Source organism: Lepidochelys olivacea, assembly GCF_965140295.1.
Source record: "Lepidochelys olivacea isolate rLepOli2 genome assembly, chromosome: 11".
In the NCBI taxonomy this organism is placed as follows: Eukaryota; Metazoa; Chordata; order Testudines; family Cheloniidae; genus Lepidochelys; species Lepidochelys olivacea.
Genome location: NC_140421.1, coordinates 80,475,713 through 80,497,900, shown reverse-complemented (window position 1 = coordinate 80,497,900; position 22,188 = coordinate 80,475,713). Strand labels below are relative to the sequence as shown.

The window sequence follows — 22,188 nt, the reverse complement described above, 5'->3', positions numbered from 1 at the left end:
ATTGAGTGCCGGGAGCCACTATAGCTGGCCCAGAACAGCAGCCATGAGTGAAAGAAGAAAACGCCCCTCTGGGGCAGCATTCAGCAAAAAGAAAGAAAGCAAAGGAAGCTTTTCTATCTAAGCAGGAAGGAGTTCTCCTAAGATGCATAGACACAAATGTTCACGGTGAGCCTTCCGGCCCCAGGGAGGATGTGAGTGGTGAGGAGATGCCTGATCTTCCAGTTAGTCAGAGTGCAGGTGACCTAGCAGCTACTGCAGCATCCATATCTCCATCTCAAGTGGATGTAGCCCTGCACATTCCTGAAGAAAAGTGTAGATCAGAGAAGAGTGTGGTGGAGGCTCAAGAAACAGCTGCTGCTGAGTTTAGTTCCTTGAGTCCAGAGGATCCAGGATTGTGGACCCACTTGAGCAGTAGCCTGAGGGACTTCCTTGTACTGCGTGGGCCACAGCAAGTGAAAAACTTCATGTTCCCCAAAGACAATGAAAATAGAAGTTTCCATCCAACACATTACTGGTGTGAAATCCCCAGTGGTGACAAAGTAGAGAGGCCATGGCTTATGTACTCAAAAACCCAGAATGCCGCATACTGTTTTTGTTGCAAACTGCCAGTCTAATGTTCCAGCCACATTGGGTTCTACAGGAACAAAGGACTGGAAAAATCTGGCAAGAAATCTGGCATGCCATGAGAAGGCAGCAAATCACCAGAGAGCATTCCATAGGTGGAAAGAGCTTGAGATGAGATTAAGGTTAAAGGCCACCATAGATGATCAGCAACAAGAGAAGATTGCATTAGAGTCTCTTTACTGGCAAAATGTTCTGAAAAGGTTCATTGCCATTGCGACAATGCTTGCAACCCAAAACCTCGCACTGTGTGGCACTTCAGATCAGCCATATGTGCCAAACAATGGAAACTTCCTTAAAATTGTGGAGCTGATGGCTGCGTTTGATGCTGTACTCCAGGAGCATCGAAGAAGAGTCACCACCCAAGAAATGTACACACACCACTACCTTGGAAAAACAATTCAAAATGAGACCATACAGTTACTGGCAACAAAAGTCAAACAGAAGATTGGGGCAGATCTGAAGTCAGCAAAATATTACTCTGTTATTCTGCACTGCACACCTGACATCAGCCATACGGAACAAATGATGTTCATGGTGCATTTTGTAACAACAAGAGAACCTAGTGAAAATGTCCCTGCAGTGGTGACTGTCAGAGAGCATTTTCTAGAATTTATTGACATTGATGATATTACAGGAGTTGGTGTGACAAATGTGCTTCTTAAAAAGCTGGAAGATACAGGAATTTCAATAGCTGACATGAGAGGTCAGGGCTACGATAATGGTGCCAACATGAGAGGAAAGAACAGAGCAGTGCAGACACGGATCTGAGAGTTAAACCCTCAAGGTATTTTTGCCCCATGCAGTTCTCATTCATTGAACTTGGTGGTCAGTGATGCAGCATCAGCTTCGAGCGAGGCTGCTGAATTTTTTAACATAATTCAAAGCATCGATGTATTTTTCTCTGCATCAACTCATCAATGGCAAATTTTGAATCAACATCTGGGAACATCCTTTCTGACACTGAAACCATTGCATGCCACACGATGGGAAAGTCGAGTGGAGGCAATAAAAACTATCAAACACCAAATTAGGAAGATTGATGATGCCATAGTTGCCATTATGGAGGATAATGCTATGACAGGAACTGTTCATGGGAGAACAGTGGCAGAGGGAAATGGAATCACCAGAAACATAAATAACTTCCAATTTCTGTGTGGTTTAGTGTTGTGGCATGACATACTGTTTGTGTCAAAAATATAAAGGGAAGGGTTGACATCTTTAAAATCCCTCCTAGCCAGAGGAAAAGCCCTTTCACCTGTAAAGGGTTAAGAAGCTAGGATAACCTTGCTGGCACCTGACCAAAATGACTAATGAGGAGACAAGATACTTTCAAAACTGGAGGGGGGTAGAAACAAAGCGTCTGGGTCTGTCTGTGTGATGTTTTTGCTAGGGACAGAACAGAAATGGAGTCTTAGAACTTAGTAAGTAATCTAGCTAGGTATGCGTTAGATGATGATTTCTTTAAATGGCTGGAGAAAATAAGCTGTGCTGAATGGAATGGATATTCCTGTCTTTGTGTCTTTTTGTAACTTAAGGTTTTGCCTGGAGGGGTTCTTTATGTTTTGAATCTAATTACCCTGTAAGGTATTTACCATCCTGATTTTACAGAGGTGATTCTTTTTACTTATTCTTCTATTAAAATTCTTCTCGTAAGAAACTGAATGCTTTCTTCATTGTTCTTAAGATCCAAAGTTTTGGGTCTGTGGTCACCTATGCAAATTGGTGAGGATTTTTATCAAACCTTCCCCAGGAAAGGGGGTGCAAGGTTTTGGTGAGGTTTTTGTGGGGAAAGACGTGTCCAAACAGCTTTTTCCCAATAATAAACCCAGTTAGACATTTGGTGGTGGCAGCGAAAGTCCCAGGGCAAAAGGTAAAATAGTTTGTACCTTGGGGAAGTTTTAACCTAAGCTGGTAAAAGTAAGCTTAGGAGGTTTTCATGCAGGTCCCCACATCTGTACCCTAGAGTTCAGAGTGGGGAAGGAACCTTGATAGTTTGAAATAAATGTTATAAGCAAGAGACTCCAAGGTGTTGATCTTGATATATCTGGAGCAATGGAAAAACTGGACAAAGCAAAGTCATACCTACAATCTTACCGGTCAGATGAGGGATTTCAAAACGTTCTGAAGAGTCCACAGAAGTTGGCAGAGGAACTTCACACTGAAGCTATTTTCCCACCCATTCAGGAATACAAGAGTCACCGAAGAAGAAGTCATTTTGATTATGAGGCATGGGATAATCCCATAAGAGACCCCAAACAACAATTCAAAGTTGAATTCTTTAACCAGGTGCTAGATTGTGCAATACAGTCAGTTGAAGAACATTTCATGCAGCTCAAGGAACACAGCAGTATATTTGGGATGTTGTATGATATTCCAAAACTCCTCACTATACCTGAAGAAGACCTACGCCAGCAATGCAGGGCACTAGAGACAGTGTTGACACATAATGACATGTGCAATATTGATGCAAGTGATTTAGGTGATGAACTGAAAGCCCTTTCAAGATACATTTCAGCAGGATCAACTCCAAAGGCTGTTCTGGAAAATATGTGCACAAATAAGATGACCACCCTCTTTCCAAATGCTTTTGTTGCTCTGCGCATACTTCTAACATTTCCTGTAACAGTTGCCAGTGGAGAATGCAGCTTCTCCAAGCTGAAATTAATAAAAACACATCTACACTCCACAATGACACAGGAGAGGCTGGTCGGCCTTGCAACCAGCTCAATAGAGCATGAGCTGGCCCAGACTGTGGACCTTCAGCAGGAAGCAGTTCAAATCTTTGCAACCAGGAAGGCACGGAAAGCACCACTTTGACTATTCAAACAGATAAAAATGCCGGTGTTTACTATGCAGACAAGAAAAGTTACATTTGCCATTCAGGCATTTGAAAGTTAAGTGTTACTTAAAATTTTCGAACAAGGCATTTTAAGTTGCTAGTTCTCCTTTATTGGGGTAAGTAGCAGAGCAGGACCATGAGAGGAGTAGAACAGGAAGAAGGCAGAATTGAGACCTTTCGAAGTTTTGGCCCAGGTGAGGGGCATGGGGCCGTCATTTGAGCTCCCCCGCTCAGGTGCCAAAATGTTGTGGGTCTGAAGCAGGGGGAGCTGGAGCCCAGGGGCTCAGCCTTGGAGGCACTGAGGCCATTTGGCCCACCATGAAGGAAAAATGAGATCACTTCAGGGTCTGACACACTGAAGGGGTTCCTCCTAGGGATGGCTTAAAAGCTAGGGTGCTGTACCAATTCTGTGGATCTGGAACAGGTGTCTATGAAGGAGAATTCATGGATGGATTTATAACATTCTCCTGGCTTCACGTAATGTCTCAGGCTCATTCTACAAAAAGAGCTGCTTACTTAAGCAAAAAAGACCTCAGACCAGGCCTACTCGGTAGACTTCTGCTGTTGCTCAGGGGTGTGAAGAGGTGTGGTCCCTGAGCGACAGAGCTGTGCAGGCAGAAGTCTGTAGTCCAGATGCAGCTACGCCAGCAAGACTGATGAGCTTGTTTCATCTGGGGGGCTAGGATGCGCTACACCGGTTAAAGTATAAATGGCTGTTTGCCAGTAGGGTGTACCGGGAAAGCTATACCAGCACCGTGCTCCTAGCGTAGACGTTGCTTCAGCTGTCCAGACCCTCTGATTGCAGGCAAACATCAAACAAGGCTGACAGATTTTTGCCAGACTTTTCACATCCTTTTCATTGTTTGATATCACACGAGTCCAAATCATTCCTACCACTTTCCGCTCTGTTTGTTTGCTCGTCCCTCAGAGCAGAGGTAGATTTGCTACTGAAAGGTTTTATGAATCGCTTTCAACAGTGGAGGGGCTTTTCCATTGTGAATATTTCCTTTTTCACAACCAGACCACGGCTCTGTACCGAGACTGAGTTTTTAGCAGCTTCAGCACAATATTCCAAGCAGCGAATGGAATGAGTTTCAAGTTCTTTCCCTGAGGACTGGCTGCTGGGAAATTTGTCATGATAGAAGAGTATTCAGATGGGCTTCCGCTCTCCCTGCGACCACGCTGAATCATAGAATCATAGAATATCAGGGTTGGAAGGGACCTCAGGAGGTCATCTAGTCCAACCCCCTGCTCAAAAGCAGGACCCATACCCAATTAAATCATCCCAGCCAGGGCTTTGTCAAGCCTGACCTTAAAAACTTCTAAGGAAGGAGATTCCACCACCTCCCTAGGCAACGCATTCCAGTGTTTCACCACCCTCCTAGTGAAAAAGTTTTTCCTAATATCCAACTTTTAACCCCTGTCACGGTTCCTCCCCCACTCTGAACTCTAGGGTACAGATGTGGGGACCTGCATGAAAAACCTCCTAAGCTTATCTTTACCAGCTTAGGTCAAAACTTCCCCAAGGTACAAAATATTACACCTTGGACTGGCTGCTACCACCACCAAACTAATACTGGTTACTGGGGAAGAGCTGTTTGGACGCGTCCTTCCCCCCAAAATACTTCCCAAAACCTTGCACCCCACTTCCTGGACAAGGTTTGGTAAAAAGCCTCACCAAATTGCCTAGGTGACTACAGATCCAGACCCTTGGATCTTAAGAACACTGAACAATCCTCCCAACACTTGCATTTAGCTTATGGTAGTCCACGCAAAAACGTATTTCCCCATCTGGTTTGGGAACTAGAACCACTGGAGATGCCCATGCACTTTCAGAGGGGCGGATTACACCCATCTGTAACATATCCTGGATCTCCCGTTCTATAGCAGTTTTAGCTTGAGGAGACACCCGGTAAGGGTGGACCCTAATTGGGTGAGCATTACCTGTGTCAATGGAGTGGTATGCCCGTTCAGTCAGTCCTGGGGTGGCTGAGAACGTTGGCGCGTAGCTAGTGCACAGCTCCTGGATCTGCTGTCGCTGCATACGCCCAAGGGTCATGGAGAGGTTCACCTCTTCCACACCACCAGCACATTTCCCTTCGTAATAGACACCTTCAGGCCACTCAGCGTCGTCTCCTCCCTGGGCTGTAAACTGACAAACCTTTAATTCTCTGGAATAAAAGGGCTTTAGAGAATTACTATGATACACCTTAGGCTTTCGGTTGGAGGTGGGGAATCTAACTTGGGTATGTGGCCCAGGAGGCATGAGGCCAAGAGCTTTTTTTAACGTTGCCTACCCTGGAGATTTAGTATTCAGCAGTTGGTCCTCAAAATCATGAATGTGGCTTAAACCACAAAAATTTGGAGCAGAGGCCAGGGAAGGGGTGGGGGGCAATTTGCCTTCTAGTTTTTGAGATTTTGGAGGAAAGCTGCCCACCTGCAAAGCATGTTTGAGCATTTCAGATTCAAAATTCCCCAATGGTTGTTTGCAGGGGACATCTCTTAGCCCACAGATCCCCAAACTGTGGGGTGCACCCCTTTAGGGGGCACAGAGGAATGTTTGGGGGGGGGGAACGCAGCAGGGCCTGAGCCAGCCCGCATAGGAGGTGGGGCAGGAGCGCCACCCAGCCACACTCCACCCCCAGCTCTCCTTTGTCCCCGGCCCCAGTCCTGCCCCCAGCCTCATCCCCCAGTCCTGGCTCTGTTCCTGGCCCCAGACCTTCCCCCGGCTGTGGGCCTCAGTGCCCTTACCCCTGCCTGTGCCCCTGCCTGCCATATCCTGGCTCCAGGGGGTGGGGGGGAGCAGAGAGGGGTTAGGGGGTACAACTCTGAAAAGTTTGGGGACCACTGCCTTAGCCTCTCCTGTCACGGTTCCTCCCCCACTCTGAACTCTAGGGTACAGATGTGGGGACCTGCATGAAAAACCTCCTAAGCTTATCTTTACCAGCTTAGGTCAAAACTTCCCCAAGGTACAAAATATTACACCTTGGACTGGCCGCTACCACCACCAAACTAATACTGGTTACTGGGGAAGAGCTGTTTGGACGCGTCCTTCCCCCCAAAATACTTCCCAAAACCTTGCATCACCAGCCATGTGCACGTCATTTATAGGCATCCTAAGGAGCTTCATCAGGCTGATTCCAAGGAAGACAATTTAGCTGTCGCTGGGGATTGTTTTCTATAGTGAGGGACTGAAAAGAAAGGGAACAGTAACTGTGTTTTATTTAAATGTCCAAAGTACCTCCCCATCCATTTATATAATCCAGATCCTGTTTTTCAAACACACACACACAGGACACCACATGCCCAATGCCAATTGCAGAGAATTACTGTAGAACTGTGCCATCATTGCTCTTGACATTTCTTCAGGAGGCAAAACCCCGGCCATTCGTTAATTTCCCTTTGAGTTCACTGCACTCTGCTGGCATCTTAACCAAAGGTTACAACCACGAGAGAAAGCGTTAGGGCTCTGGCTGAACTCCCTGAGCTGAATGCCTGTCTCTCTCCAAGCCGCTGGCAGCTGCAGGGGCTGCCAGATCCCTTTAGACTGTAACGATGAGCCATCTGCAGCTGGGCAAATGCTGTCTTATCTTCTCTGGGTGTTGGCTGTGGCTGCTGCTCCTCTTTGCAAGGAGGAGCTGTGCTCTGCTAGTGCAACGAGTTCTCCAGTGTCAGCGCTCTCACCATCACTCACTGATTCACACACTCAGTCCCTGGGTTCCCATCCCCCTGTGCTCAAACACAGGCTCTTCCCCGCCCAACACCCATCTCTCCTAGTCCCTAAACACTGGATCGCTCCAGGTGCCTGGAGGTCTTTGTGAATAAAGGGCACAAAAGGTTCCTCGGATACCCAGTCCATAGGACACTGGCTGGGGAACCAGGCAAGATGGGGGAGAAGATTCCAGCTGAGGCAGGGAATCCCAGCAGCTGGGAAGGTGGACGGGCTGATCGGGCCTTTTCCTTTGCTGACCCAGGCAGAGCCAGAGGAGGGCTGCTGTCTCCTAACAGCAGAGATGGGTAACCAGACTCTGAAAAGTCAAACGGTGACGACATTTGTGGAATCAGCAAATATATTAACTGTCCAAAACCTTAGTTAATGCAGAGCTAAGGTTGCCCAGTGCTGCCTTGTGCCCTTCCACAATGTGGAGAGTGGCTAAACTTACACCTCTAAAATCCAAGAAATTAAGGTAAATGTCATTCCCACTGTGCAACCTTAACTCTGCCAGTGAAAGCCATGTCCCTCAGGGCAAGGGTGAAGCCATGGGAACATGGGAACATTTTGTCGTTCTGGGGTGGTTTGTGTGGGGCACGCTCAGTTTTTGAGTGTAAGTGAGAGCTGCTCACTGTGCCTGACCTACCCCAGAGTCTTCCCTTAGCAACAGAAGGTGGCCGAATTTGTCCTACACTGCTCATCAGTGCTCTATTCCTGAAGCGTTCTGTCACATCTGCAAAGGTAGAGAGCAAATGTGTGTTATCGGTATGTTGGGACTTCACTCAAAGAGGGCAGAGTTAAGGTTATGTTGTGGGGGTAGCATTTACTCTAATGTAATATTTCCTGCTTTTCATGGGGGTTAAGTTTGCACAGGGTTTCAGAGCAATCTGAATGGTAAAAGCAGCTCCTTACTGGGAGGCTGTATCTGAGGAACCCCGAGACCAAACGACCACAACCTCCCACCACTAACTCTGCCCCCGGCCCAGAGGAGGCACGGCAATTTTCAAGACAATCCAAGCCCACATGTGGGTTTTAGAGCACACAGGAAAACTGGCAGTTAAAAAGGAAGCTAGTCTCAACTTTAACTGCAACTGCTCCGGTCTAACCCACTTCAGCCAGCCCCCGTCAGGGCACTTATTCACTTTCTCCCCAGTGCGTTCTCAGATGTCTACTGCGGGTTGATTTCTGACTGAAGCTTTTCCCGCACTTGAGGCACTTATAGGGTCTCTCCCCAGTGTGAACTTTTTGGTGCCTGGTAAGGTTTGAGCGCCGACTGAAGCTTTCTCCACACTTCAGGCAGGTATAGGGTTTCTCTCCTGTGTGAGTTGTCTGATGCCTAATAAGACCAGTCCTATCACGGAAGTTCTCCCCACACTCAGGGCACTTATGAGGTTTAGATCTCTCTCCGGTGTGGATTCTCTCATGTCTAAGAAAGGATGACCAGTTACAGAAGGTTTCCCCACACTGAGAGCATATGAAGGTTTTTGCTTCTGTGTGGACTCTCTGGTGGCCAATAAGGTGTGATCTCTCACCGAAGCTTTTCCCGCAGTCAGGGCACTTATAGGGTTTTTCTCTCGTGTGGATTTTCTGATGTTTTTTCAGGGTTGGGATGCCAATAAAGCTCTTCCCACACTGAAGACATTTATGAGGTCTTTCTCCTGTGTGGGTTCTGCGATGTATAATAAGGTATAAACTCCGACTGAAGCTTTTCCCACACTCGGTGCAGGTGTTTTTCCTCTCCCCTTTGGAGGATCTCTGGTGCATCATGTTTTTACTAAGATTCGTCGAACCACCGTCAAGTTGAGTGGATTTACCCGCGTTCTTCCCTGGCTGGTTTCCCTGCTGTCTCTCTGGCCTGCACTGAGACCCACCGGCTTTTCCGTGCTCTGGACTCCAGGACACAGTCCCTTCAGATCTACCCAATAACGTCCCGTGAGTTTCAACTTGCTCAGGATCTTCCTGCTGAGGGTTCTCTTCCACATTCTCACTCACCATTCCCTCACCTGCTGGGACAGAGAGAGAGAGAATCTAAACATGAGTCATTCCCTGCGCTGGAGAAGGAAAGGAGAGAAACAAACCCAAATAGCACTGGAGAATCTGAAAAATCAGGAACAAAATCCTCCCCAAACTTTTCCCAAGGGAGAGAGAGAAAGGGACAAATCTGGACACCACGTCCCATCTGAAAAATCAGAGGTAGTGAGGGCAGGAGAGAGGGCGCTACTGCCAAGTGTCTAGAGTTGTAGGAACAACTCTGATCTGGCTAAGATGAAGCAGACCCTGGGGGGCTTTAGAAGTAGGGTTGCCAACTTTCTAACTGCAGAAAATCGAACACCCTTGCCCCGCCCCCTGCCCCAAGTCCCCACCCCTGCTCACTCCACCCCCTTCCCTCCATCACTCGCTCTCTCCCACCTTCGTTCACTCGCTCATTTTCACTGCAAGGCCTGAGCAGGCACCAGTAGAAGGCCAGGAGCTGCAATAGTTTGAATGTGGGAGACGGAACGTGTGACTCACATAGCCTTCGCCTCACCAGGGAGAGATTTTAAACACTACTTTTTAACTGCGTCTGCAATGCAACGAAGATACAAACAAAATAAAACAAAACCAGGTTTAATGAGCGTGGCCAGTGAAGCGACTTACGTTCATACTTCTGCTCTTGCCTCGCTGCCGCCACAAGCTCCTTCGCTGCTTTTGTCTTCAAAAATCCAGCAAACTCGGCACATGTCACTGTGTAGTTGAAGTGCACGAATAGCTCAGCTTTCACCGCGCCCACACGGAGCCGATTCCTTTCGCCAGTCCTCAAGTTCTTCATAACACTGAAAACGCGTTCCACAAAGGCGTTGGTGGGTGGTACGGCAAGCACATGCTGCACAATTTTAAGTAAGTTCGGGGCCTCCCAGTGCTTAAAGAATTCTACCCACACCTCGGAGACACTGATTCGACGGCGGCGCTCTTGTTGCTGGGGGCACAATGGCAATTCAGCATCATTTGTCAAACTCTTTAGGGCTGGTAGCGCATCGTTCAGTGAGCACATTTCTGTAAATAGTTCATCTCCGTCTACTTGAATGTCCCAGTTTGCAGTCAAAGCACACAGTTTGTCTAGCTCAAGAGGTCCGTCTAGGTTGAGTGGTGCACACAGCACATAGAAAGAGTTTTCGCTGAAATCAAACCACTTTTCTAGGTACTGCAGCATGCGTGTGTAAGCCCGTTGGGCATCTCCAACAAATTTATTCTGCTCATTAGGCGGCAGTTTCTTCAAGAACTGCGTCGCCTTGTACCCATAGAAGCCTTGCTCTTGTCGATTCTGAATCTCTCTTCTCAGCCTGTTGAATACGCCATACAGTTCAGTTACCTGAATGTAATCACTTTCAAGAACCTTTACGGTGTTGTTAAATTGGCTCAGAATGTTGTGCACAAAGTAGACGTACAGCTCGGGAAGTGTAACAATGTCATCATCGGATACTGCATCCTCCTGCTCAGAGAGAAAGGCCCATATTGCGCAGCTCACTTTTTCCTCTCCTTTCTTCACAAAGTAAGATTTGAGGGCAGGCCAATGCTTCAGTAACCTGTCTACGGCAGTGAAAAGGGTCAAAAAATGTGTAGGTACATGGCGTAAGATTTCCGAATAGTCTGTCTCCAGGAAGTCAAAGAACTCTTTAAGCTCACTAATGTTCTTTGCACTGGATGAGAATTCACTGAAAACCTTGATGACCAAGTTCTCTACATCATAAGAGAGCATTTTCAAGCCATGTTTTGCTGTGTTGTGCACTATGTGAGTGCTGCAATGCCCTGGCACAAGATTTGGTAAATCCAACATTTGTTTTAGGTGCACCAAAACAGACTTGTGCTTTCCAAAATTGACAGATGCGTTGTCTGCTCCATATGCCACAATTTTATTATGTATCAGACCAGCATTTTGAAGACAACTTCTTACGTTGTTTGCGATTGCCTCTGAGGTCTCATCTGCATCCTCGAAAAAGTCTAGGATACATGTGCAGCTTCCCTTATCTTTATTAAAGTAGTGGAGGGCAACTGGGAATAATTTTGTGTTCCCTTTATTCCAAGCATCTGTCACTATTGAGAACGATGCTGATCCAATGTCTTGCACAGCCAGTTTTAATGAATGAGGGGCTAATACATTCTCAATCAAAGCCTCCGCTTTTCTCCTTCCACAGTGAATTTTGGAAGCTATCTTGGAATCAGTGAAAATGGAGGGGTACAGTTTATTTCCACAGTCTTGAGAATGGTAGCTGTGGTGGTGTTTAACTCCATGGTATGTTAAGAGCAATTCAGCCGTGCACACCTGTTCTTCTTCGGAGGTATCAGGCAATACGAAGAATTTATCGATTATATTGGACTGGACTTGTGCTCGTACTTTGATTTCGTGACCCGCTGTCTCTGCATGATGCTGGATAGCTTTTACAGAATCAAACTGAATCTTGAATTGAACACGACAAATAGAACAGTATCCCGACTCCTCACTTGCCTTTGAAAGCCAATTCTGATACTCTGGGAGTTGCAACCACTCGTCTTTAAAAGAGCACAGCCTTCGAATCCTTTTCTTTTCGGGTTCCGCCATTTCACCTCGCACTAGTGTAACTGCAGCACAATTTAGCTGATAGATAAAACAGTGTTGACTGTGGATGGGGAAACGCTAACTACATTACTGACCGTTGATGCCGGCTGGCTTAGCTCTTTAAAGGCTAGTTGATCCCTACTGCTTCTGATTGTAGACTGAAAAAGTTATTCAAAGATTCAATCATATATATTGTTTTGACAGATATATTACGCTAATTTTAGGTTTTATTTTTTACAGCACACTAGAAAATGATAGAAAATTATTGTAACCGGACTTACATGGTGTCCGGTCAATACTTCTGATTGCACAGGTCCCCTTAAAACTGGACTTTTTCTATTCTATTCTATTGTATTATATTAGCCTCTATAATTTGTCATAAGCTATTTTCTGTTTTCAGTGGAGCTAAAGTTAACACAGGTGTTTTGACCAGCGTGTGTAACATCCGGTTCTGCAAAGACCTCTCTATATTTGCATCAGTTCAATTAGCACCACCCTGCGAACAGCATGAAACTGCAGCCGGCACATCAAACAGAAAACGGCATGCTTACAGTGTCACCATTTTTCATGGTTAGTACAGTTTTATTAAGCCATGACAAAATGATGTGAGAGCTATAAGATAACAATATCATTTACTCTGGATACCAGCTGCTCTCAAGATTCACAAAACAAGGCACTAACCTGTTGATATATTAACTCAACTGTATTAAGATAATAGAGTCAGAATTTTGTTTTAACCTTTAAGACAATAAAAAACCCACCCAGAAGAGAGCAGGGCATAGTTTAAAAAATATCTATCTGCCATATACATGGTAAGATGGGGATATTCAATGGTCATCATCCTGTCCTGACGCTTACATTGTCACCTCATCTCAAAATATCGCCATATTGGTGATGGGCAGTTGCAATGGGGTGCTATTTTTATGGGTGCCAAGTAACCTTGAGACTTCTGGCCATACCAAAAATGGTGGTTTACTTGCACAATCTGGAGTGAAGGCAACCCTTAATTTATAGGATTTGGACCCTCTGCTAGAATAGTGGTTATTGCTAAATGCTATACAAAAGAAGAGGACACCGGTTAACTGGAGAAAATGTATGTAATAACTAAAACCCCCCCACACACACCCCAAAAGCCATGTCTTAAAGGTTTTATATACATATAGATAAAGGAAAACAACAGTACATTACATGTAAAATTGGTTATAAATGGCCCTAGGTAGATTTCAGTAACATCAAACTGCATTCTGCTAGCTAATTATCATTATGATTAAACATCTACCTTAGTGCAAAATACTGGGTAGGCGCTTTAGGACTCAGACTAATCAAAAAGCAAGATTAATCACTGATGCAGGTCACCTTTTCCATAACTCTGTCGATACAAAGCTGCTACTCACTGCTTTTTACCACCGAGTAATTTATATTGGAAAAAACAAAAGGATCTGAAATACTGGATTAATTACATTCCTATTACGTGGGGACCAGCCAAAAGTCTCACCATTCCAGTGCAAAAATACTAGCTGTATAGAGGACAGAGAATTAGATTAAATCCAGTGATATATCTTCTAGGTTATATCTTTTATAAAAAGTGCAACATGATTCCACCTTAAGTGCTCGACACATTGAAGTAATGTTGTAAACATTATTTATTTGTATGACAGTAGCACTTACACCAGACAATTGCACTAAGCAATGTACACGTCTGTAACATACAGTCCCTGCCCCAAAGGTGTTACCGTCTACATATGAGACAAAAGGTGGATCTAGCGAACAGACAGGGGGAGCAACGGCAATGCAAGCTTCTCTGTGTTGCCCTCACCAACGTGCCTCAGCTGTGCGGTGGAGCCTCCCAGCCATGAGGTATCTTGTTGCTCTTGATTCCCACTTCTGTCTCTTTGCTGGGAGTGCCAGTTATAACACGAACGTGGGACTGAACCTAGGGCGTGATGCTGCAAGCCCTTGTTCACCTGAATATTCTTATGGAACCGAATGGGACTAATTACTGGCCTACAGCTGGATTCACACCCTTGACCTGAGGAGGACAGGGTCTGGCTCCCACTAACTAGTACTCTGAGCCTCCTAATCTCCCAGCCCTTCATTGTTGGGACACTGTTCTCCTCACTAACAGATAAGGCTACATTTTAGTCCTGGGTATTTTTAGTAAAAGTCATGGACAGGTCACGGGCAGTAAACAAACATTCACAGCCCCTGGCCTGTCCATGACAGTAACATTCCAACATGGCCCCAAATGAACTGACAACAGGGGCCCTTGGAAAAAATTCCATCCCAAGGAAATAAAAATTCTCAAAAAAGGAGGAGAAGGATTCAGCAGGTCGACCTCAGGGGGATAAAAACAGCTGGTGACCCCGAGTCCCCCAAGCCTATTTCTCACAGCCACTGGAGCTCCCCTACAGAACAAAACTGAATTAGCTGGAATTACTTACCAGCTTCTAAACAGCACACAAGAATGAACTAGCATACAAGGTAATTAGCTGTACCACAAGGCCATATTACTCACTCACCCATCCTTAGCATGTTCTCTGCTCTGCCACCTGGTTATCAAGTACCCCTCTGCCTGCTGCCACCCCCTCCCAGACAAGGGTTCATATTTAGCTCCTGAGTTGGGAGTTAGACGCTATCATATCTTGTGTGGGCAAGGTTTTCCTTATAAAAGAGCTTTTCCTTTACCAAGAGTCCTCAAAAAGAATTTTAGAAATTAAACATATAAGTCCTAGTTCTGTCAGAATATGTACTTCAGCAGGGTTGTTGTTAAAGATCATGTATATTTTCTTAATCATGTATGATTGTACGTTAATGTCTCTTTTGGTGCTAAAAACAACTTTTTGAACATTAATTTTACTTACATTTGCTGTTTCAAATTTAGAAGCAGAAACAGAAATCCTGAATGATTCAGCCTGAATCGTTCTGTTCTTTGAGCTGGACTGCTCCACTCTGTAGCTATGTTTCTTTGTCTGTGTCACCCATCACAGTAGTATCTAAGCACATAAATACTAAATTACAGGACTTTTATAATCTCACTGTGATTTTTACTTTGTAATATCACTCATAAATACATGGCAATTTCAGCAATGGTGGGACTTTTCCAAATCCTTGATTGGATTTAAAGTTTGGACATGTTTTTAATTATATGGCCTGAACACTAAAGGGAAATCTCAGGAAGGAGTATCAGATACTGTGGTGGCTAGAGCAAACAGGGCCCTTAATACCAAAGGACAGAACATCTGGGAACTACTAAACTTGCTTTTCATTCCAGCAGCTACAGGACCTTCATTAATTTCTTGTGTACTGTAGTTCATTTGGGAAGTTTTGCAGCTTTAACAAACAGGTTTGACACTTGCTTAATTCTCATCCCCAACCTCTAGCTTGCTCCCTGGCCTGCGGAGGTTAGCAAACACAGTGGGGGTGGCAAGGGTTAGCCCGTGGCACTGCTATAGGCCGCAGACCCAGGCAGGGCCAGGCCACTGCACCAGGGCCCAGGATCGGCAAGAGCCAGAGGTCCGAGACCAGAAGGGCCCCACTGGTGAGCTGGGAAGAGGCTAGAGGACGCAGCACCAACAGGATGTGGGGCCCTACAGGGGAGGATGTGCAGGAGTCCCTGAAGGCCACAGAGCCCCGAGAGGGGCTCTCACATCTGCCTCCCCTCCAGCAGCCCCATTCCCAGAGCCCCTTGCAGCGCTCCGAGATGGGGATACCTTGAGCTCCTGGGTGCTGGCGACGGGGAGACAGAGGGCAGGGTCACCTCCAGGGCACGGACCGCAACTCAAGCCTCGGCCAATGGGAGCTGCTGCTGCGTGGGGGCAGCACGTGGAGCCCCCCTGGCCACCCCTCTGCCTGGGAGTAGGACATGCTGGCCATTTCCCGGGAGCCGCGCGGAGCTGGGCAGGGAGCCTTCCCAGCCCTGCTGCACCTCACCAACAGGCCCTTAACGGCCGGTCAGCAGTGCTGTCAGCCACCAGGGTCCCTTTTCAACTGGGTGTTCTCGTCGAAAACCGGACACCTGGCAACCCTATTTAGAAGGCGCTGGTGGGAATTACAGCTTCGCTTGCTGATACTTAACTGTGTCAAGTGATTTGATTCCTCACCCTCTCAGCAGCTCCCTTTCCTTTCCCTGGCTTTTCACCCCATTCCAACCGGGAAACTACATCAACCCTGGAAATCCTGCTCAGGGGAAAGAGAACAAGCGAGACCTGATGATTCTGCGGGATATTTCTCACAAAGCATGTTCCGTGATTTTAAACCTAAGCCCGTTATAAAGCAGTACAATCCTAAAAACACACTCAGCAGTATGTCTTCGTCAGTCACATTTCTTTCCAAATACAGACAAATTCCTTCAGTTCAAAAGGTGTATGTATGGGAGGGGAGGGGGATCTGAGAACATGTTATATAAATATTTTTAAAATAGCGGGAACGGGGGCAAGGTGTGAGGAGCTTTGTTTTTTTTTAATCAAACTTTGAGGATGAGATGGAAAATGGCAAAATCTGAGGAGATTTGATATTAATTGTCGATAACTGGAGAAAAATGTGAGGGGATTTTATATCCTTATTCAGTAACTAGGGAGAAAAGAGGCGACTCAAGGGGAATTTAGATCTGTACTCAGAATTGAAGAATTCAGTAAGAAAATTGCTTTGTTGCAGAAAGCACAACTTTTAGCACACACCACAAATGTGAGTGGTGTTGCGACCCCGTGCACCAGGTTGCAACACCCACCTTCGTTCCCTCTAAGCTGCGTGGCCATGCACCAGGCTCTCAAGAGCCGCCCAGGCAGGTGGGGAGAGGTGCCCCTCCACCGGCCCAGCCCAGGCCCACCAGAGCTGCCACTCTGTGGGGACTGGAGGAATGGGGGACGGTATCCATCCCCTTTGGAGGGTACAGGACTCTGCCGCCCACCTGACACTGAACAAGAGTTTAGGGCCTGTTTGTGGTACTGACTGCACCAAAACAGCTATTTTAAATAGCCGTGGCCATGACTTTTGAACAAAAATACACCCACACCCCCAACTTTCTTACAGCATTAGTAAGAGATAATTAGAGAGAAAATGTACAAAATCTGGGGAGATTTTATCTCTATCTTGCGTAACTGATGCCCCCAGGTCAGCCACCGACATGGGCAGCAGGGACCTCTGGGTGATGCTGCCTTAACAGGGGCAGGGACAGGATGAGCTGGAAGGTCCCAGGGCAGTTGGGAGCGGCAGGAGTGGAGCATGGACAGGGGGTTGGCAAATTGGGTCAGGGCAAACTGGGGTTCGTCTCAGTTGAGGACACTAAGGGACAGATTTTTAAGCAATATTTATGCGCCTAAAGACACAGATGGATGCTTCTGAAAACCGCACTAGAGACCTATCTGCATGTTTAGGCACCTAAGTCCTTTTTAAAAATATGGCCCGTATTCCAGCAATGGAGGAGGGGCCGGTGATTGGCAGCTGGGGTTGGGGATCGAAGTTGGGCTGAGGGGAACTGTGGAGTTGGGGTGTGGCAAACGGGCTGGGCAGTTTATTGATATTCCATAATTTGGGGAAATGGGGCACTGTCTGCAGAGGATTTCATATCAGTATTTAATGAGTAGTTGGGAGTTTAACCCAGTCACTCAGGGTCCAGCCAACTGCCCCGTTAGCAGCCGGGCAGCACCACTCCCCCGTGTTCTGTTCTATTTGGTCCTTACAGCCCCTCATGCCTGCAGGGTCCCAGCACCGTCTAGCTGGGCACCAGCCACACGTCTCACATTCGTCCCCTGGGATTCTCGCCTGCTCCCTCCTCTCCCCAAAGGGGAATTTCCATGAGGTTTTTTAAAATGTAATTTATTATTTGTGTGTCTGTGGATGTGATGCCTGTCGTCTCTGCGAATTACTGAAGGCAGGTGTAAAAAGTGCACCTGGCCCTGGGAAGGCAGCATGGGGATGCTTTTGTCCCACAGCCTGGGAGCAGCTCCTGAGAAAGCTCTTTGTGTAGCTCTTTATCTCCAGCCCCAATGAGCTCTACCCCACCTGCTCACGGCTACGCTGTGCCCGAGGAACGGAGCTGTGGACCATGGCTCTTCTCCTGAAGCTTCAAATGATATTTAGGTCCCCTGGGCCCAGACCACTGAGCAGCAGAGACTGAATGGGGGGAGGCTCCCGGCTGTGATGTTTACTACATATGGGGCAAGACAGCAAGTGAGTCAATTTTAATGTACATAAAGTGTGTGTGTGGGGGGGGATTAAGACATGAGGGGGAAAGTTGATTAGTGGGGAGTTTATTCCCCTTCTTCAGGCCCTCTCCACATATCTGCGATAGTAACTCAGGGCAACACCTTCTCTGCAAAACAAGGGGAAATTGTTGCAGATTAAAAGGGTAGGAAACACCGCATAATCCAAGGTTTTTATATGTTGTGTATTATTAGTGGGAAAATAAGGCAACATCAGAGGGATAATCTTCAAGAATTTGAGAGGGGGGAGAGAAGGAGGGGGAGAAAGAAAGAACATTCTGTTTTTACCCCCCTTCAGAAACATCAGGGCAGCTTGAAAATGGGGGGCATTGCTGAATTTTGAACAAACAGATATTTTCTTTCAAGTATTTACTAGAATCAAACCAATTAAAAAATGTTTAAACTATCTGAATAAAAGTCCCTTCTCCTCTCAATCAAGTCATACAGCACCAAATTTTCACAGGCTCTGAGCACTCATAACTACCACTGATTTCTGGTGCAGTGATGGAAAATCTGGCTCTGAGGTACTACGGGGATTAGTGCTAAAAAAAATCCTGAGATAAGGCAAATTAAAATTGATTCTATTTCTTCAATGCTACAGATCTACTGGTTCTCCAGGTGCCACAGCCTCTCTTAGAAAAAAGAAAAGGAGGACTTGTGGCACCTTAGAGACTAACCAATTTATTAGAGCATAAGCTTTCGTGAGCTACAGCTCACTTCCTCAGATGCATATCGTGGAAACTGCAGCAGGCTTTATATATACACAGAGAATATGAAACAATACCTATTCCCACCCCACTGTCCTGCTGGTAATAGCTTATCTAAAGTGATTTCCAGCACAAATCCAGGTTTTCTCACCCTCCACCCCCCCACACAAATTCACTCTCCTGCTGGTGATAGCCCATCCAAAGTGACAACTCTTTACACAATGTGCATGACAATCAAGCTGGGCTATTTCCTGCATAAATCCAGGTTCTCACATCCCCCCCACCCCCATACACACACAAACTCACTCTCCTGCTGGTAATAGCTCATCCAAACTGACCACTCTTCAAGTTACCTTGCAAGGTAGCCTGTTTCCTCTTGTTTTTTCCTACCCCCCCCCCCAGATGTTCTGGTTTAACTTGGATTTTAACTTGAAGAGTGGTCAGTTTGGATGAGCTATTACCAGCAGGAGAGTGAGTTTGTGTGTGTATGGGGGTGGGGGGGATGTGAGAACCTGGATTTATGCAGGAAATAGCCCAGCTTGATTGTCATGCACATTGTGTAAAGAGTTGTCACTTTGGATGGGCTATCACCAGCAGGAGAGTGAATTTGTGTGGGGGGGTGGAGGGTGAGAAAACCTGGATTTGTGCTGGAAATCACTTTAGATAAGCTATTACCAGCAGGACAGTGGGGTGGGAATAGGTATTGTTTCATATTCTCTGTGTATATATAAAGCCTGCTGCAGTTTCCACGATATGCATCTGAGGAAGTGAGCTGTAGCTCACGAAAGCTTATGCTCTAATAAATTGGTTAGTCTCTAAGGTGCCACAAGTCCTCCTTTTCTTTTTGCGAATACAGACTAACACGGCTGTTACTCTGAAGCCTCTCTTAGGGTACTTAAGACAAGAACTTACAATATTTAAAAACAGACATAGCAGGGGAGAAGAAAAAAAACCTTTGGACCTTTTTACTGATCATAAAAAAGCAAAAAGGGTCACAAAACTGGCCAGTTTGTTCTTCGGCAGGCCACCTTTAAAAACCCTGGGTACACCATCTGACTCGCTGTTCTGGCTGGAAGCAACAGAAGCTAAGTAAACTGGCTAAACCTGTAATCAGAGCTCTCTGCCACCGTGTAGTCGCTCTAATAAATAGCATGCGGAGGGGACAGGGAAAGTGCCAACACTAGGAGAGGAAATGTCTCCCTTTGGGGATGAAATGTGACAGACCTTTTCTCCCCAGCAAAACATCACTATTTTTAAAGCCACTATTAAGGCCTGGGTGTGTCAAACAGAGATTTATTAAGGGGCCCCCTTGCTCTGTGTGTGGCCTCAATAAAAAATAGTCAGTTTGCTCAGATGTGGGGGGGAGGGAGGGAGAGCAGGACCCTGATGCTTCCAAGAGATCTGTGTGCAGCATTTCAGGGACCGTCGCATTATTCCCAGCAAGAGGTGTGCGTGAGGAAAGGTTCATAAACACAAACATGCTCCACGTCATGCTGGGCCTGACATGTCGGACAAAGCAAACACATCACTGCCAACACTTCCATGTTGGGTAGATTTGTCTGTCTGGCAACGCAGGCTTTGAGGGAGGAGGGGCTGGGAAGGGGGTTAGATTAGATAAAGGAGGAATAAAGCCCTCCTTCTCCCGTGTCCCCTCTGCTACTTGCTCTTCTCCTCTCCCTGTTACTTGTTAAACCTACCACATTTCAAACTGTCTCTCCCTCCCCTCCCCTCCCCTTCCTTCCTTCCTGTTCTCTCCATCTTATTTTCATCCTGGCAACTCTGCTCCCCAGAGATACAGCGGAGAAACCCCTCCGGGGGCCTGTTTATGACCCCGCGGCCATCCCTTTCTCACTATTTTCCTCCCATTCCCAGGTTTGCTCCTTGACCAGACAGCAAGTGTGAAAAATTGGGACAGGAGATGGGGGGTAACAGGAGCCTATATAAGAAAAAGATCCCAAAATCGGGACATCTGGTCACCCTAGCTGAAGGCAGCAGCCCCCTTGCCCGTTTTCTCGGCTCTGATCCCTCCTACATACATATTAACAAGAGAGCTGATTCCCCAGGGTGCAAGATCTGAGGCTCCTGGGGCAGACAGTCACTTTCCTGCCCATCCCCAGCCCTTTCAACCTCTCCCTCACTCCCCTGGGGTCTCTGCCTCAGGAGTTAATCCCAGCAAAGATGGCGGCAGCAGAAAGCCTTGCAACAGGCTGCACAGACAGGCTCCTGTTCTTTAATCTCCCTGCAGTCATCACAAGCACTGTCAGCCGAAACATTCCAGTGACCCAATTTTGGGTCCCGATCCACAAGTTGGAAAGTCTGGTCTAGAGCACATAGAGCCCCTTCCCCAAGGCATGGGAGCATGTGTAATTCTGTGTGCAAGTAAATGACAGAAAGGTAGGAGATGTGTCATTCCATGTGTAACAATCTACAGAATTGTAATTTCAGTTGTCTCACCCTCTGCGCTGTGGCGGAGGGACTCGGTGTCACCCGGCTCCCAGGTCCTCCAGTTGCTGGACATTTTTATTACAGTGTCATGGGAACTGGGCTGAGTTGGGCATCACTCGAAAGGCCTCCCTCCCATGAACACGCATGTACCAAGCATGTTTGTAATTTGTTTAAATTATACTTTAACACAGGCACGTCGTCCCAGGCAGCCTCACAAAGATAAACTGTGGCCCTTGACCGACGATCCTGTGACAAGGTGGGTGAGGTCATATCTTTTACTGGGCCAACTTCAGTGAAGGTGCTGCAAAGAAGGGCTGTCTTAGAAAAAAAGAGGAGTGGGTATTTGGGGGGACATGGTCTTAAACTGCTGCAAGGAAGGCTTGAGTTGGACATTAGGAAAAACTTTCTAACTGTCAGGGTAGTTAAGCACTGGAACAAATTGCCTAGGGAGGTTGTGGACTCTCCGTCACTGGAGGTTTTTAAGAACAGGTTAGACAAACACCCATCAGGAATGGTATAGTTATTACCAGAGAGCCATGCCGTCCATAGGACGGATTGGGGCAGTCACTCCGGGCCCTGCGCTTTGGGTGGCCCTGCTCCTCCACCGCACCCCCGCCTCAGGAGGACCTGGCAGGGCCAGGGCAGTGCGGGAGCAGGGGCCAGCAGCCGTGCTACCAGCCTGGCCCTGCTGCGCCCTGCCAGCTCCTGGCATCGCTCAGAGGCAGGGCTTGGGGGAAGGGGTGGAGTAGGGGCGGGGCCTAGGGTGGAGCGTGGGGGGTTGTCCCGGGCCCCGCACCCCCCCTAGGGATGGCCCTGGTTATTACATGGTCTTGCCATGAGTGCAGGGGACTGGACTAGATGACCTTTGAGGTCCCTTCCAGTCCTACACTTCTATGATTCTATGCCATATTTTCTCTTTTCTGCCTTTTTCCCCCTTTCTTGCTGTTTTAAAACTTTCCCGGTTATCTCTGAAAGGTGGCTGTACCTCTGTAATATGTAACTAGGTCTATGATTATAGTTTCTCTTTCTATCACTCGTATTTGGTCACCTTTGTGAAATTGTTTAATCAGCTTTATTTAGAATGGCAT

The 22,188-nt window shown here is 46.9% G+C and overlaps 2 protein-coding genes across 2 annotated transcripts in view; both read right to left on the bottom strand.

The window, feature by feature from the left end:
* Positions 1 to 22,188, bottom strand: part of LOC311528578 (E3 ubiquitin-protein ligase TRIM39-like) — a gene marked incomplete at both ends in the record, with an annotated part of 424,825 nt that overhangs the window by 121,713 nt on the left and 280,924 nt on the right. The window lies entirely within an intron of this gene.
* LOC311528155 (uncharacterized protein) lies at positions 6,669 to 11,787 on the bottom strand. Its single transcript, XM_084642844.1, has 2 exons — positions 9,813 to 11,787; positions 6,669 to 9,178 (listed from the first exon to the last, which is right to left on the bottom strand). The coding sequence occupies exons 1-2, from the start codon at positions 11,749 to 11,751 to the stop codon at positions 8,310 to 8,312; spliced, it is 2,808 nt and encodes a 935-aa protein (XP_084498970.1). The 5' UTR covers positions 11,752 to 11,787; the 3' UTR covers positions 6,669 to 8,309.

Bases quoted from the DNA above. Each gene is read 5' to 3' on its own strand.
- LOC311528155 (XM_084642844.1), bottom strand. From the start codon at position 11,751: ATGGCGGAACCCGAAAAGAAAAGGATTCGAAGGCTGTGCTCTTTTAAA. The intron at 9,179-9,812 runs GTAAGTCGCTTC...CTGTCCCAGCAG, and splicing joins GCAAGAGCAGAAGTATGAAC to GTGAGGGAATGGTGAGTGAG.